The 18,120-nt window shown below is 29.4% G+C and overlaps 1 protein-coding gene across 4 annotated transcripts in view; it reads left to right on the top strand.

Moving 5' to 3' along the window:
- Positions 1–18,120, top strand: part of LOC100209039 (MPN domain-containing protein) — an 85,410-nt gene that overhangs the window by 33,201 nt on the left and 34,089 nt on the right. For all 4 annotated transcript variants that reach the window (XM_065798906.1, XM_065798907.1, XM_065798903.1 and 1 more), the window contains one exon: positions 2,078–2,174. In XM_065798906.1, coding sequence (XP_065654978.1) covers positions 2,078–2,174 — 97 coding nt within the window. The remainder of the gene's footprint in view (positions 1–2,077; positions 2,175–18,120) is intronic.

Here is an 18,120-nt window from a genome sequence, read left to right as displayed (position 1 = left end):
ACTCATTATATTGCTTACATTTGCAGATTGTAAGCAATATATGCGGATATATATATATATATATATATATATATATATATATATATATATATATATATATATATATATATATATATATATGAGTATAATATATTAAGATTTTATTTTAATTTATTTTGCACATAATGACACCAATCCTTTGGTTCCAGTCTTAAAATTAGATTACATGGATTTGGAAAGATAAGGAAAACTTTTATTTGCTATTTGCATATGTTTTTTCAAATAATTACAAATACAATCTAATATTAAATTATAGTTAAATTCAACAACATCATCAACATCAAGTACATGATTTTATCCTAATTAAACATAGTTATAATAAATTTATCCACATTTAATAACATTGTCATGAAGTATGAGTTGTACCCTTTAAACTTAAAACAACTTTAAAATAGTACTTACTAGTTTAAAGTACAAGTTTAAACAAGTACTTCATGAAAAGTTAACGTAATGAGGGAATATTTCAAAAAAGCTTTAAAGTATTACAAAAGGTTGCTGTGCCAAAACAAACTCTAAGTGTCTTTACATCGACCGAGGGTTTGGCATTAGGCAGCAATCTTTTTCCTTATTCTTTGATTTCCTCTTTTTCTGAAAATGCCATAAACTATAAAAGTAGGAAAAAGTTTGGGATGGACAGTGTCTGATTTTTAAAATATAATTTTTACGGTTTTATGGAACTGAGTTATGCAATCAAAATCTTTGTCATGTCATTCAGTTTATTTAATGTTAGTCTAGTGAAGTTGTAGTTTCTTTCCTTATTATTAAGAAAAATTCATCATAGATTTTTATTTTTGAATAAATTAGTTTCAATTTAATATTGTACGTTTTTTTAGATAAACAACAGTATTTTTTAAGTTGACAACAGCTGTTTTGATGTTTTAACAATTATATGCAATTAAAAAAATCGTTTCGTTACAAATAACTTTTAATTATTGATCTTTTTTAAAGTTTTTGTTTTATGTGAAAGCTTTAAATATAATGAAATCAAAAATTAATTATAATAATCGTTTAAAAGTAAATGCATTATGTATAATTTAAATGTTATATTTAAATATTTTTTATTAGGTATGTATTTTTTATAATAAACTTAAATGTTTGAAACTATTTTTCAAGTCTTTCTAAAAATCTTTAAAAGGATTATTTTTTTAAGTTACTTTAAATTATGAAGAAGTTGAATTAAATCTTCCCGTGATTTAATTGATTTACTTTTTTTTTGTTTCTATTTCTACAAAGAATTGTTTAAAAGTTTTTTTTTTTAAACTTGACTTACTAATTAAATCATTGAAATGATTAAAATTACGATATTAAAAAGACAACGTTATTTTTTTAAACAATTTGTTTTTTGCAACCTTTTTAAAAAAAATGTTTATACAAGTTAAAAATATTAATTTTTTTTCTTTTCAATAATAAGTTTGTTCATTTATTAAACAATCAATAGAAGTAATTTGTAAAAGCGTTTTGAGTAGCTTTTATTAAACGTTTTAAAAGATCAGTTTTAAAGTAATTTTTCTCAAATGCAATTAAAAAGTAACAAAAAGTAATTTCTACTTCGAGTTTTTTTGGTTTTATTTTAAAGCTAATTTATTTTCTTTTTTGTCAGGAATTGTTTTGCTTATTTTTTTTTAATTTTTTAAAATTTTTTTCCTAGTTTAAGTTAAGGTTAACGTTTCTTTTTTCAGCGCATTTCTGAAATGTTTAAATCATCAAAACAGTTGAGGTCAATTTGTCCAAACTTTATTTTTTAAAATTTAATTCCCGTTGGTCAAAATGTCCAATTACTTTGTAAACTGAGCGGACAATCTGAGGTTTTAGCCAGACAATGTCCGACCCCTAAATTGAGCCCTGTTATATTATAGTGTATATCGATAATAAATTGTTACTTGTTTTTCTAATCTTTATAGCATACAATGTATAGCGTAATTCTTATATATAGCTGCATTTAGGTCTGCACAGTACTAATTTAATTTGCATGCAAAGTTGGCTAATTTAAAGCCGACAATATAAAAATATTGAAAAATTAATTTTTTTTTGTTTATAGTGATACAACAACACTTGTTGAGTGTGCCCAATTTCAAAGCATTGGTAGGATTCAGCCATTTTCTGTTTCAATTTGTACAAGTGCACTTCTTTTGATGGTAAGTGTATGTTAAACATACAAGTTAAACACAGAGTCATTGAATCATTTTAGTTTTAACTTAACAGCAATAGTCACCCTTTTATTGTAGGGGTGCGGAATACACTGTTGTTGTGATTGAGTTATTTTTAGATTTTGTTGATTTTATTTACTGATGTGTTTATAAAAATAATTATCTTTGTATTTTAAAATTTCTTTTATGAAATTATGCTTTTTGCATAAGTTGTTTTTAAATTAATACAATCTAATATTAAATTATAGTTTTAAACAACATAGTTTATTCACATTAAACAACAAATAATTGTTTTTGAAATTGAGAAAAAAAAAAGATTCTTATTAATCATGTAATTTAATTATGATTATAAACATTGAAGATGCAAAGCGTTAGGGTACAACTAGAACTTCATGAAAAGTTAACTTAATGAAAAAATATTACAAAAATGCTGTAAGATATTACAAAAAATTGCTGCGCCAAAACAAACCCTTAGTGCTTTTACATTGACTGAGGGTTTGGCATGAGACAGCAATCCTTTCTTTCGTTGTTCTTTGTTTTTTTCTTCTTTTTCTAAAAACGCAATAAACTATAAAGGTAGGAAAAACAAGTAACAATATATCTATATAAGCAATAATAGATATATATATATGTGTGTGTGTGTGTGTGTATATGTGTGTGTGTATATATATATGTGTGTGTGTGTGTGTATATATATATATATATATATATATATATATATATATATATATATATATATATATATATATATACACACACCCACATATATACATTAGTGTATTCTACAAATAGAGTGCTCAATGTTCTTAAAGAACAGAGCAATAATAAGTTAGTAAAAACACTTATTCTAAATTTTTTCTTCAACAATTTTTTCTTCATAGTAGGTTCATCAGGAAGCTTGCTGATGCATTTTGGAGGTCAATGAAGATAATAATACCAATCAACAAAAAAAAGGCTGATTTACTGAATATTAAAATATTCTAAAATGCAAAAGCATATAACATTAAACAACTTTTTTTATTTTCAAAGTTGTTTTCTGTTATTTCGTAAAAATTTTGGGTTGTTATCTAGTTAGGCGTTTTATAGATCTCCATCAGGAAGCTTCCTGATGAATCTACTGATAAAGAAACAAATTGTTGAAGAAAATAACTTGATAAGTGTTTTTACTAATTTGTTTATATATATATGTATGTATATGTATATATATATATATATATATATATATATATCTACTGTCATTTACCTTCTCTACTTGACTTATGTCTTGTTTCTGATCCTAGTCAGTGCTCAGTTTCTCCACATTCACCCTTAGGTGCTTCTGATCACAGTTTGATCTCTCTAAAACTATTATCTCATTCTTCATCACCTGAATCCCCCTATTATCGAACCTCTTACAACTACAGTAAAGCTGACTGGGATTCTTTCCGTGATTTTTATCGTGATGGCCCTTGGGTAGAAATCTTTTGTCTTCCTGTCGACAAATGTGCTTCTTACATAACTTCGTGGATTCAGGCTGGCATGGAATCTTTTATTCCCTCTCGACGATTCCAGGTCAAGCCTCACTCTCCTCCATGGTTTTCTTCACACTGTGCTGCTGCGATTGCCAATCGAAACCGTTACTTCTATATTTATCAGCAAAATAATTCTCCAGAAAACAGATGTCTGTTTATTACTGCTAGAAACAATTGTAAAAAGGTTTAGTCTAACGCCAAAACCTGCTATTCTCAGGTCATGAAATCTCGTATCTCATCTCAAAAATTAGGCTCTCGTGACTTCTGGAGAATCTTTAATAATATCAATAATAAGGGCAAATCTATAATTCCACCTCTCTTGTATGGTTCAGACTTTGTCACCTCACCTAAAGACAAAGCCGAATTGTTTGCTAAAAACTTTTCATCAATATCATCTCTTGATTCCACTAGTTGCGTTCTACCTGATATTGCCAACAAACAGGTTGATCCATTGCTTGACATTCATATCACTCCAGCATCTGTATCTAAAGTGATTTCCTGCCTAGACTCTTCTTCAGCTTGTGGCCCGGACAACATACCTGTTATTGTCTTGCAGAAGTGTTCTCCGGAGCTGTCGTCTATACTCTCAAAACTATTCAACAAGTGCTTATCAGAGTCTTGCTTTCCAGCCTGCTGGAAAGCGGCATCTGTTATTCCTATCTTCAAAAATTCTGGAGAGCGATCTGATTCATCTAACTACCGTACCATAAGTCTTCTTCCTATCATAAGCAAGGTTTTTGAATCTTTGATTAACAAACACTTAATTTCTCATCTTGAATCTAATAACTTACTTTCTGACCATCAATATAGATTTCAATCTTCTCGTTCTACAGCTGATTTGCTAACAGTAATAACTGACAGGTTTTATCGTGCATTAGATAAAGGTGGAGAGGTTAAGGCCATCGCTCTTGACATTTCAAAAGCTTTTGATAAAGTTCGGCATGCTGGTCTTCTCCATAAGCTTTCTTCTTATGGTGTATCCGGCAACATCTTTAAGATCATTGAATCCTTCCTTTCCAATTGCAGCATAAAAGTTGTCCTTGATGGACAATACTCTTCTTCTTATTCTGTAACTTCAGGGGTTCCTCAAGGTTCTATCCTTGGCCCTATACTCTTTTTAATTTACATTAATGATCTTCCAGATATTCTCACATCTAAGGTGGCATTGTTTGCTGATGATACTACCATTTATTCTTGTCGTGATAAGAAACCATCACCCTCTGATTGCTTGGAGGGGGCATTTGAGCTTGAAAAGGATCTCACTTCTGCTACAGCATGGGGCTCACAGTGGCTGGTGAACTTTAATTCAGATAAAACTCAATTTTTTCAGCCAATCGTTATCGCAATAATTTAGATCTTCCTATATTTATGAATGGTGATGTACTCAATGAGTCACCTACTCTTCATCTTCTAGGATTAACTCTTACTTCCAATCTTTCTTGGAAACCATATATCAAATCAGTTGCAAAATTAGCATCTGGTAAGGTTGCATCTCTTTATCGAGCTCGTCACTTTCTTACTTCGGATTCTATTCTGCAAAAACGCATTGTAAACATAGTTGGACCTGCTCTTGCAGCCAACCTCCAACCATTATCACATCGGCGTAATGTTGCTTCTCTTTCTCTTTTCTATAAATACTATAATGGGCACTGCTCTAAAGAGCTAGTGTCTCTTGTGCCATCTACTATAATTCATTCTCGTGTTACTCGTCATTCAATTAAGTGTCATCCTTTTTCTGTGACTGTTCCTAAGTGCTCCAAAAACGCTTATTTGTCAAGTTTTTTTCCTCGAACATCAGCTCTTTGGAAATCGCTTCCTTCATCTTGCTTTCCTGATTAATATAATTTGCAATCTTTTAAGTTGTCCGTCAATCGTTATCTTGCTCTACAATCTTCATCTTTTCTCTAAATTTTCGAGTAAACAAGCCTGACTTTTTTTGGTGAGGAGGTTACTTGTAACTAAGAGCTAGGAAAAATTTGAGAGTAATTGTACAATGTTTAGTGGTAGCAGATTTCAATCAAAGTATTTTATTAAGGCGCGAAAATCAAAAATTTTCAATTTTTAGCATACAAATCTCTTGGACAACTTAATATATCTTTTTTACTTTATTTTGATTTAAAGTTTAAATCAGAAGCTTTTTGGTATAAAGAGAGTTGAATAAACAAGTTTAAGAATTAGGTGTGTGCTATTTAGGGAGGAAAGTAGGGTAGGGTGTGTTTATTTGTTTTACACAAATAAAATGAGCACAAGCATTTTTTCAGTTAGTCTCTTTGTTTTTGGTGAAATGCTGTCTAATAGCGAAATGGTAGACTAATCTGGTATATGTTGGAACCCATTCTGAAAATTAATTATGATAAATTGAAATTAAAATATCTTTAAATGTTTATTAAGTCAAAAAATTTTAACATTAAATTTTAAAAATGAAATAAAGCTCAAATTTTAACAAAAAACTTAATGTTATATAAAAATTTAAATTTAAACATAAGAGAGTAACTCTATCAAATGAAAATTAGAAAAAATAAACAGTCCAATCAGAATTTAATGTACCATCTGATTGGTTCTAAGTGCCTTTTTCTTTGGTTGGGCAACATATTTCTGTTGTTTTCTACAACTTGTATAATGTTCTGGAACTTATTTTCTTTCTTAGCAGTTCCTGCAAAATCACTACAAAGCTTTGCTCCGTGTTCAGCAGAATCGTTTACAACAGATAAACTAGAAACCACATTTTTGGAAGCTAAAAAATCTTCATTTTTATGCTATTCTGTAACCGGTTCCCTAAGAAAACTACTATTTATATTTAATATGATGAAAAGTGCTGGGGAGTCTTCACTAATAAAATCAGTTAAATCATTCACAGCCATTTTAGGAACCATTGGAAATATAGGTTTACCAAACCCTGACCCTTTTCTTTTTGAAGTTATTTCATTCAATGTTACATAATTTTTTAGTGATAGTATTTTATTTGCAATCTTTTGCCTCTGCTTGTCTTCTAAGTTATTATTAAATAGAGACAGTGGAGCTAACTCCTCAGTGAGAAACCGCATGTGATTGCTGAAAGCTTTCAGAGCAGCATTAACAATAGTAAAATCAATAACTTTATACTCTAGTAATGAATTAATAAGATTTAAATCGTTAGTAGGAGCTGCTGAAGATATAGGTACACTGAATATAACATGGAATATAACAAAATACAACAAACTGAACAATCCTTTGTAGCTTAGGAAGTTGCTGTAGAGCAAAAATTGTTCCTTTAGGTAGCTGGCTAATTTTTTTATTCAACAGTACAAGTATTATAGAATATAACAATCTTGCCATCCACCTTGCATTGTGCAAAGCACCTGGTCTAATAAATCCAGAGAATAACACATCTTTGCCATTGCTTAGATACAACAATGTTAGTTGAACAAGTTCTCTGTAATCACCTCTGTTGAAATTTTGCCTCATTGCTTCTTGGCAAAGATTGGTAATCGCATCTTTTTTGTTTATCAAAGACTGTGAAATTTGAGGGATGTCTAAGTCATCAATAGTTTGGCAATTCAGTTGTTCAAAGTTTTTCTTAAATCTAAAAACCAAACAATGCATTCATAATATTGTTGCTTAAACATTGATGTTAGTTTAATTTTAAATACTTAATAATAATTATAAAAAATTATAATAAACATGTTAGATTACCTTAAAAAATAGATTGATATTAGGACCTTTTGAAATCTCGATCTTTAAACTGTTCCATACATGAGTTAGTATAATCTCTCCTATGTGATGTTGGCAAGCAAGCCATAGAAGTGGCCTGTTCAATAAATTTTAAATTGAAACACAGCCTGCCGTCATAGCCCCAGTATTTGATGCTGTTGTGTCAAAAATCATGCCTGCCCCACAATCTATGCAGTTCCAATCTTCTAGTAATTCACATGTTGCTTTAGCAATCACTGGTCCCATCTTCCTGGTGGGTTTATATGAAAGCGCTGGTACACCCAGTAATTTTACACCTGAAAAAATTTGAAATTTGAAAATTGAAAATTTTTAATTTTCGCGCCTTAATAAAATACTTTGATTGAAATCTGCTACCACTAAACATTGTACAGTTACTCTCAAATTTTTCCTAGCTCTTAGTTACAAGTAACCTCCTCACCAAAAAAAGTCAGGCTTGTTTACTCGAAAATTTAAAAATTGTGGACCTGAACAACCTGAAAATATATATTTTTGAAATAGAAATAAAACATAAAGTGCTAAATATTAGCATATAAATATGCTAATATGTAAATTGTTCATTAGTGCTTAAATTTACATGAATTGACTGGCCAAAGTTTTATTTTAGAGCTACCTAGAACTGGAAGAACTGGAAGCTTTTCTTCCCAAAAAATTTTTTGTCAAGTGAATCCATTAACTTGCTATCTCAATAAACAACACCAATTTTTGGAGATTTCCAGGAGCTCTTTATCTTGGTAGCAATTTTCTGCACACACTCCATTTTGTTCCTAAATAAAAAATAAATGGTTTAAAATAAAAAAGTAAAAATATTGATGATTTTTTGGATCCAAAGTTAACTAAAAGTTCCCAAAGTAAAATTTTCGTCTTAAAGAAAGTAATATTTCAAACAAAACAAGAAATTTCTATTTTAATCAATATATATATATATATATATATATATATATATATATATATATATATATATATATATATATATAGATACATTTATATATGTATATATAAATATATATATATATATATATATATGTAAATATATACACCCATATGCTGTTGTGTAGCTCAAGTCAACTCTAGAAGAATCACCAGATGTGGCACAAATTATTGAATGGAATAAAGTGGAATAATGTAATTTTGTTTCTAACAGCTGTTTCAATAACTTTAGGTGATTTCAGAATATTATGTGGTATAAACACAGTTGTGCCAGTTTTCCAGCTTCTTTTGTGAGAATGCTGCTTTGTTTCATAAATACATCCAAGTTCATCATGATCAAGATAACCTTCATCTATCTCCATTAAGTTTTTTTTAGAACATCTCAAGATGTTTGATTGCCGTTCGTTTTCTTTATAGATTCTTTCTTGTTCAGCTAATTTTCTGTCGTGTAACTTTTCTTCCACAAGACTCTGCTTAAGATCAACTGAGCCTATGGATGCTGTACTATCAGTCATCATGCTGATCAGAAAGTGTTTATCCTCTACATCAACCAATTTATCTAGCATATCCTGTGGCCAGAACCTCATTGTTTTTTTTAGCTTGTTTTTAAAGCCAATAATTTTTTGAGTATTCTTGACAGTGTTTCTATGGACATGGTCAATTTTTAACTGACTCTTTAACTCCTCAAATAATTTTATAATTTCTTCTGCCATTTTATTAGACTTAATTGTTTGTATTCTTGCCCGATTATAAAATGCTAGAATTTATTTTACTGATTTATTTGCTGCATCTCTCTTAGATTTTGGAGTAAAGTGTGCAATAAAACATAAAAGCACCTGACAAGCAGTTGGTAACCTATATCCCTGTATATCCTTATCAGATTCAATAGGGATGGTTTCTATTATGAAATATCTTGGGTTTTTAGATTTAGCCATTTTTACCCACCTAATTTGTCAATATTTTAATTTTTATCTAAAAAAAGTTTGAAATAAGTTATTAATATATCTGTAAAATAGCAACAAAAAACAACACAAATGAAAAATAAATTACAATTTTGTATAAAACTGTTCAACTGCTTTTGTAATTAAAATAAATCTTGAAAGATTTTCTGTAATAAACATTGAGTACAAGAAGGGAATAATAAGGTCCATTGAATAATTTAATACTCCAATTTTCATTCTAGTAGTTTCACACTGATAATTAGTTTTTCCTCCGGATTATCAACAAATTTTGAAAAATTGTGAGAATCATGAAATTTCAATTGAAATTGGCTACCACTAAACATTATCCATTTTTCTTAAAATTTCAGATTTTTACTGTTTATCATGAACCTCACCCACAAAAAAAAGTCAGGCTTAATCAGAGCCCATAAGGCCGGCAGGATCACCCTAATATATATATATGTATATATATATATATATATATATATATATATATATGTATATATGTATATATGTATATATATATATGTATATATATTTATGTATATATATATATATATATATATATATATATATATATATATATATATATATATATTAGGGATATGACTTTTTTGCAACCTACTAGGCCTGTATCGTAATTCATTGAACTTTTATGTAAAAAGAACGAATAGATGTTTCATTTTGACATATTTTGAAAAAAGGTCACCCCAAAACCAAAAAATCGAATTTTCAATAGGTACACTTTTGTACAGTAAATGAATATTAAAGGCTGAAGATGTTGTAAGAGTCATACTCCTGTTGTTATTTTATTTATTTATGCAACATGTACTGTGATATAACAAAAAACATTATGTGATATATAATTATACAAGTATTACAAAATTAACAGTATCAAAGCGTCTAGTACAACAATATACATAACTGTCTGTGTCTATAGGCCTACTGTGTTTATAGTACAGTACATGGGTCACATGATGCTCACGTCTCATAAAGAGTCTAGCGCTTAATACTTAGAATGAATCGAAGTTGCAGTTTGTCTTTCTTTCTGCAGGAAGCATACAGGTCTTGCATCACCTTGATTGCACGTTCAGCTATCTGATTACTTCGTGGTATGTCGATGACGGATGGCTCTTTCTTCCAGTGATTTTTGAATGACTGCAATGCCTTTTTGTAAGGCTTCAATACATCAGATAAATTCTTGAAGTCATTGTCATTGTACTTTTGACTACTAAACCAATGTTCTGCCCACTCATATGAAATGAACCTGCAAACCTTCTCCAAATTCTTTCTCGCTTCAGGCATAAGAATGAACGCCAGAATGGCGAGAATGGCTCTTGAGTTCCATCTGGCATTGCTCATATTAGGAATGTTCTGAAAGTGAATCAGAGGGAAGTTTCTTTGTTCTTCATAGAACCTAAACACTCTTGTTAAATGGTACAAAAACTTCATATCGTCTCTCCACCCTGATTTATCAAGAATTTCTACAGTTCCATTCACAAACTTATCCTTCAGTTCATCATACTTATTCAACAGTTCAGACACAAATGGGTATTCAATGTTTGGAGATTTGGTATCACCCCCAAGTTCTTCGTCCATCACCAGACGGAGAATCCTGTCTAGTACGTGATGCTGACAACCGATAAATTGTGGTATTGTGACACCCTTTAATTTAAACATACGTTGCAACTTCACAACAACTCCATTTCTCTTCCCAGTATTGACGTTTGTTGTATCAGTAATGATCATCTTAATTGAATTCCACAAATTGTATTCATCAATAAGTTTGGCAATTTTTTCAGCAACAGTTTCAGCTTTGCCATCTTTTAAACGCAGTGCATCAAGTTTCACGTCAGTTCTTTCATTCTGAAGTACAACTACCTGATATTCCTTATCATCTATTCGTTTGCCGTCAAAGTGTAAGGACCACTGTTCCATTTTAAGTTGTTGTATCATTTCTTTTTTTAATTTACCTGCCTCTTTGAATATGGACTTGTAAATTGCTGATTGACTTGGAGTTGGAATATCAATACCTTGTTGTGATAATACATTGCATATTTTAGCAGCTTTCTTTGTGGAAACTCCACTTGATGTAACCATACTTACAGCAAATTTACTTTTGTAGTGCTTTCTAGTTTTTTTCTGAGTGTCCTCATCATCGTCTTTATCACCGTCGTCGTCTTCATCATCTTCACTCTTACTTTTGCAGTTTTCAGATTCAGTACCACTGTCTGTGGTAGACAGGACTTGTGATGTGGAAGGTATTGCTGTTCCAGACTGGACTTTCCTTCTCTTGGAAGGGTGAATGGTTTCTTTACTTGCCACTTGTCCTGTTGAGTACCCCACCTGTCCTTTACTTTCTTTTTGTAGGTGGTATAGACGTTTATCTTCCGAGGATAACCACTGGCCATTCACTTTCGTGATGTCAAATAATGCATTGAGAACATCATATTTTCCACGCTTGACACATTCATCATAGACCTTCAGCACCTTCATAAGCTTTGCTCTTATCACTTGATCAGACACACGTGGAAAATTCAGTTTATTGTCCCACAATTTTGTAATTTCCTTAGAAATTTGGTCTATTCGTTCTTTTCTTCCTTTAACATATGCTCCGAGAAACTGGTATCTTCCTACGATCTGCAATTGAAGTGGTATTCTGGATTTTTCATCGAGTGAATGTTCTTCTACAGCCACGCTTCCTCTTCTTCTGTGTGACTCTTGAAATCTCACCAAATTTTTAGTCCAAGTCTTCTTGTTCTTTGTTACTGTGGTATGACTTTTCTTGTGAGACATCATATAATATTGTTACGACTTTACGGATAGCTGAGCGTAAATATCTGTTTAATAAAGTCGTTTAATTAATAAAATACTTTAACTGTATAGTAATCCAATTATAATTCGATAATCCAGTCAATGTTGATAACAGTTCGATAATCCAGTCCGTATCCTAACGATAATGCTACAACTACTTATACTTCGTACACTTACAGCGTCTTTAGTTCGCTACAGTAGTTCCTTATTAGCTCAGTTACACGCAGAGTACTTCATAGAACTATTCACATTATCAACACTGAGCTCTGACAGCAGCTCGCTTATATAATTATTTAGAGCTTCCAGAATGTTCTACTAAGTTCTATAATCTTCTACAGTCTGTTACAGTCGTCTATATCACCGTGGTAACACAATGACGTCATCACATAACAATTCCAAGTATTTGCCGGCACACGGCCGTTTCATTGCCATGGTAACGTGTGGCGTTATATTTATAAATTCATAACAAAATAATGAAATAAATAGAATTAAGCTGAGAATTAAGCTTAAGATTAAAACATCGGTCAAAAATGAATGTATAAAAATGGTAAATCAAATTTTTATTTTGGGGGTGACCTTTTTTTGTTGCAGAAAGCTATTTGGGCCTTTTTTCATGATTTTAGGTAAAAGTTCATCGATTTATGATACAGGAAACATTTTATTTGAAAAAAAATTAAAAAGTCATATCCCTAATATATATATATATATATATATATATATATATATATATATATATATATATATTCCTATAAAAAATGGTCTGAAAATTATTATTTGTGATAAAAAACAACACTTAACAATTCTTTGTGTTTAAAATGTCAAAATTAAGTAAACTTTATGTAAAAACCGTTAAATTTAATTGAGGTAATTGATTAAATTTGATCATTTTTTAATAAACTACATCGATCAAGAGTTTTGGTTTTGGAATGGCATTTTATCAATTTAAGAATATATATTGTTATAAGTTTCTAAACCTTTTTCAATTCTCTAAATTAATCTTTTTTTTTTAATAATATTTTTTTACTTTATGGAAAAGATTAAAGATGATCATGTATTGTGACGATCAAAAGTATTAGTATTAGTAACTTTAGTTACACCAAAACTTTATTGTCATCTTTGTCTAAAGCATCTCATCTCTTGCAAGTAACAATATCAAATGTCATCTTTGTGTAAAGCATCTCATCTGTTGCAAGTAACAACATCAAATGTCATCTTTGTGTAAAGCATCTCATCTGTTGCAAGTAACAACATCAAATGTCATCTTTGTGTAAAGCATCTCATCTGTTGCAAGTAACAACATCAAATGTTGCATCCATCTGTTGCAAGTAACAACATCAAATGGCAAAATATGAAAAGCTATAATAACTTTGGCATTTTCATTTTGCAGTTTCATTAAACTTTTAATTATAACTTTTGTTCAATGTATTTGTCCGAACAAAATTTTTTTTTTGAAACATGAAAACACTATCTGGTAATAAATTGCACATGGAAGAAACTGTATTGTTAAAGAAATAATACCATTGAGCATAGTTCTTTAAGATTTCTCTATGGCATCTCATTGGTCAGCTTGAAGAGAAACCTATATAGGTTCTTTGTGCCAGACTACTTTATTTTTAAAATTCTCTAGTTTGTATTTTTGAATTAGATCACCTCATTGATTTCTATTTTCTAGTGATGAGCATTTTTAGGTGGAATGGCAATTAGAGTAATTAAGGTTACAAGGTTGTTAAAAAAGGTTGTGCGGTATCTTTGAAGCACATTTTTGAATTTTCTCTAAAATTTTGATTTTAAGCCTTTTTTTAAATAAGATGACCATATTGACACTGCATACTCTAAATAAGGTGACCATATTGGCACTGCGTACTCTAAATATGGGCGCACATAAATTTTACTCCTTATAGTAGCATTTCTAGAATTTTTAGAATTCATTTAATTAGCTTTATATGATGCTTTTATGACTTGATCATAGAATTTAAAAGACAATTTTATACCTAAATCTTGTTCAGTTCATGTTACTTTAAACTTAATTTTCTGGTGTGTGCTAAGGTCATTTATATAGTAATCAAATTTTGCTAAATTAGAACTCCCTAGAATATGTGTTACTTTACACTCGCTTTTGTAGAGTTGCATTTGCTTTATTTTTATCCATTCTTTAATCCAATTGATATCACTCTGCAGTCGTTTGCAGTCTTTTTCTGTTTTTAATTATGGCAAGTATCTTCTGTCATCAGCATGCATTTTACAAACATTATTTATCAGGTAGATCATTAAAATATATAATAAGTAAAGTAGGTCCCAAAACAAAACCCTGAGGAACACCGCTAGTGATAGGAACCCAATCAGATATCATTTTTTCTTAAACAACATGTTGTTGGCGATTTGAAAGGAAATAGTTTTTTTTCAAGTTTCAAACTTTTATTATTTATATTAGAAAAATATTATTATTTATTTAAAAAGGTTGGTTTGTTTATCAGGGTTATTTTGTGAGGAAACAGTGCACTTTTAAATAGTATTTTTTGATAATTATTTTCCATTTAAAGGGCAATCAATTTTTTGTTTAAGAAATTCATTTATATTAATCAATCCCATATTGTGGTCTTTTTATATTTTTTGTACAGCTAAAGCTTACTTTAATAGTATTTCTGTTAAAAATTTGTGCAATTTATAAGACTGAAGGAAATATTTATCTATTAATTTTAAAAACGCTTTTCTAATATGTAGAAACATTTTATATATAGAAAAAAGTTTCAACATTTGTTGAAGCATTTTTCTGTACAGTGGGCTGAACCAAATTATATTTTATTTTTAATTTGTTTTTTTGCAATTTCTTTCAAATTTAAGTTCTAAATTTTAAATCTGCTTTTTTTAAATCTTCATCACTTTCATACTCATGTTTAGAAGAGTTAAGTAAGTGTTAGAGTGCAGTAAGTTAAGCAAGTCAAGCAATCATTTTTTCACTTCATATTACAAGTGCAGCATTTTTTCAAACTATGTGTTAGATGGTAATATATACATATTATATATATATATATATATATATATATATATATATATATATATATATATATATATATATATATATACACATACATACATATATATATGTGTGTGTATATAAATACACATACATATATATACATATATATACATATATATATATATATATATATATATATATATATATATATATATATATATATATATATATATATATATATATATATATATTCATATGTGTATATATACAGAACTCCAAATAAGCGCCAGACATTAGACATTGTTGGGCACTTGTCTGGTAAAAAAAGACATCTATTGGTAATTATGTCCGACCCATATTTTTTGCATATTTTGTGCATTTATTTCTAATCATTTTAGTTGTTACAAAATTGTTAATAAATTCAGTATTGCATATAAACTTTATTTTTTGAATTTTTTATTTCTTATACAAAACAAAAATTGAAGTTGAACACATAGCTTCAATTACGTTAATAAAATAAATCATTTTTTTGAGTTCATTTTTTAAAAGACGTTGAAGCATTACATTTTTTTGAATTAAGTATTTAAGTGAGTAAATTTTTTGTCTGATGGTTTTTATAAATTTTAAACAAACACTTCATCTTTTAAAACCCCTTTTAAATTTATTTTTTAAAAATTTTCACAGTTTTTTTAATGCTTATAAAAACCAGTACTTTTTATTGCACTATTAAATTTGAGTTGTTACATAACATTTGCTTTTGGGCTAAAAAATTTCACTATTTAAAGTGTTTATAAAATTAATCCTTGAAAATGTTTGAAGAGATTTTTCAAAAGATGCATATTTATATAAATGTAATTAAGTATAATATTCTTTGATAATTTAAATAAAATGGATTTATTATAAACATAATTAGTTAATTATGTTAACATAATTAGTTTGTTACTTTTTTTGATAAAGTAATAAGTAAACTTAATAATTTATGTATTTATTATATTTACATAGCCATTTATATATTTAATAATTTTGTATTTTTTTTTTATACATTTTTATTATATATTTAATTATGTAGTTAATAATTATACTTAGGTTGTTAGAGAAGTTCATAGAACTTCATCTATAAAGATACAATGAGGCAGGAAATAGTTAAATATTTATATATCATTTTAAACTGTGTTTAATTATGAACATTTTAAGTACTTGTTGAATTATTTTGAATGTTTATTTAAAAAATTATTTAAATTTTATTATATACATTTAAAAGAAAAAATTTAAAAATGGAAAAATTTGAATATCAACCATATATTAAAACCCATGATTTACTTAAAGTTTCAGCACAAGCCATAACCAATGAATTGGTTTTAGTTCATGGTGACCAAGCTCCAAAATATAGTACAGTTGCCAAGTGGGCTACTTTATTTAAAGATGGTAGAGAGAGTCTCAAAGATGATCCTCGCTAAGGGCACCCTCAAACCACGTATACAGCTGAGAATATTGAACGTGTGCGAGCCGTTATTGAAGAAAATCCACATGCAACACATGATATAATTGAAGCCCTGACATCGATTAATCGTTTTACAATCAATGAAATCATTGATAACACACTTAAAAAAAGAAAATTAATATCACGTTGGATACCCTGCGAGTTCACTAGTCAAAATCATAAGAATAGAGTTGAGGCATGTAAGGAAAATTTAGCCTTTTCCAGAAACAGCCCATTGAGACTATGTGATTTTATTAGGGTTGAGTCAAGGTTTTATTTGAGACAAGTTAGACACAAGTTGACTAATGCTAGTTGGATCGGTGAAGGTGAAAGTCCAAGAGCTATAGTAAGATGCGACAGGTTTCAGCCGAAAAACATGTTCTACATCTTCTTCAAAACAACAGGTGTTGTTCATTTGGGTTATGTTGAAAAGGGAGACACCATTACTAACGAATTTATATTAAAAAATTGTTTGAAACCTCTTTTATACGAAATAAGCTCAAAATTTCAAATTTCTCCGTGATAACACTCGACCTCATGTGACTCAAACTGTCACAAATTGTCTAAACTAATCTGGAGAATAGAATCGGAAGTAAGAAAGTATTGAGCTCGATAAAGACATGCAAACTTAGCAGATGCTAATTTTGCAACAAATTTGACATATGGTTTCCAAGAAAAATAGGAAGTAAAAGTTAATCATAGAAAATGAAGAGTGGATCACTCATCAAGTACATTATACGATAGTATAAGTACAATATACGAAGATCTAAATTATTGCAATAACGATTGGCTGAAAAAAGTTGAGTTTTATCTAAATTGAAGTTCATCAGCCACTGTGAGCCCCATGCTGTTGCAGAAGTGAAATCCTTTTCAAGCTCAGATGCCCCCTCCAAGCAATCAAAGAGTGTTGGCTTCTTATCATGACAAGAATAAATTGTAGAGTCATCAGTGAACAATACCACCTTAGATGTGAGAATATCTGGAAGATTGTTAATGTAAATTAAAAAAAGTATAGGGCTAAGAGTTGAACCTTGAGGAACCCCTGATTAACAGGATATGAAGAGGAGTGCTGTCCATTGAAGACAATTTTTATACTGATATTGGAAAGGAAAGACTCAATAATCATAAAGATGTTACCAGATACACCGTAAGAAGAAAGCTTATTAAGCTGTAGAAGAGTCTAAGCAGGAAATCACTTTAGATACAGAAGCTGGAGTGATACAAATGTCAAGCAATGGATCAACCTGTTTGTTGGCTATATCAGGTAGAATACAACTAGTGGAATCAAGAGATGATATTGATGAAAAGTTCTTAGCAAATAATTCAGCTTTACCTTTAGGTGAGGTGACAAAGTCTCAACCATACAAGAGAGGTGGAATTATAGATTTGCCCTTATTATTGATACTGTTAAAGATTCTCCAGAAGTCACAAGACCCTAATTTTGTGATGAAATACGAGATTTTATCACCTGAGAATAGCGAGCTTTGGCGTTAGACAAAACCTTTATACTTATATCCTTTATACTTCTAACTTTATCCTTTATATTTCTAACCTTTATACTTCTAACCTTTAT

The sequence above is a fragment of the Hydra vulgaris genome, chromosome 06 (genome assembly GCF_038396675.1).
Source record: "Hydra vulgaris chromosome 06, alternate assembly HydraT2T_AEP".
NCBI classification, from domain to species: domain Eukaryota; kingdom Metazoa; phylum Cnidaria; class Hydrozoa; order Anthoathecata; family Hydridae; genus Hydra; species Hydra vulgaris.
The sequence above is the reverse complement of the archived record's forward strand: the minus strand, read 5'-3'. Positions and strand labels throughout refer to the sequence as shown.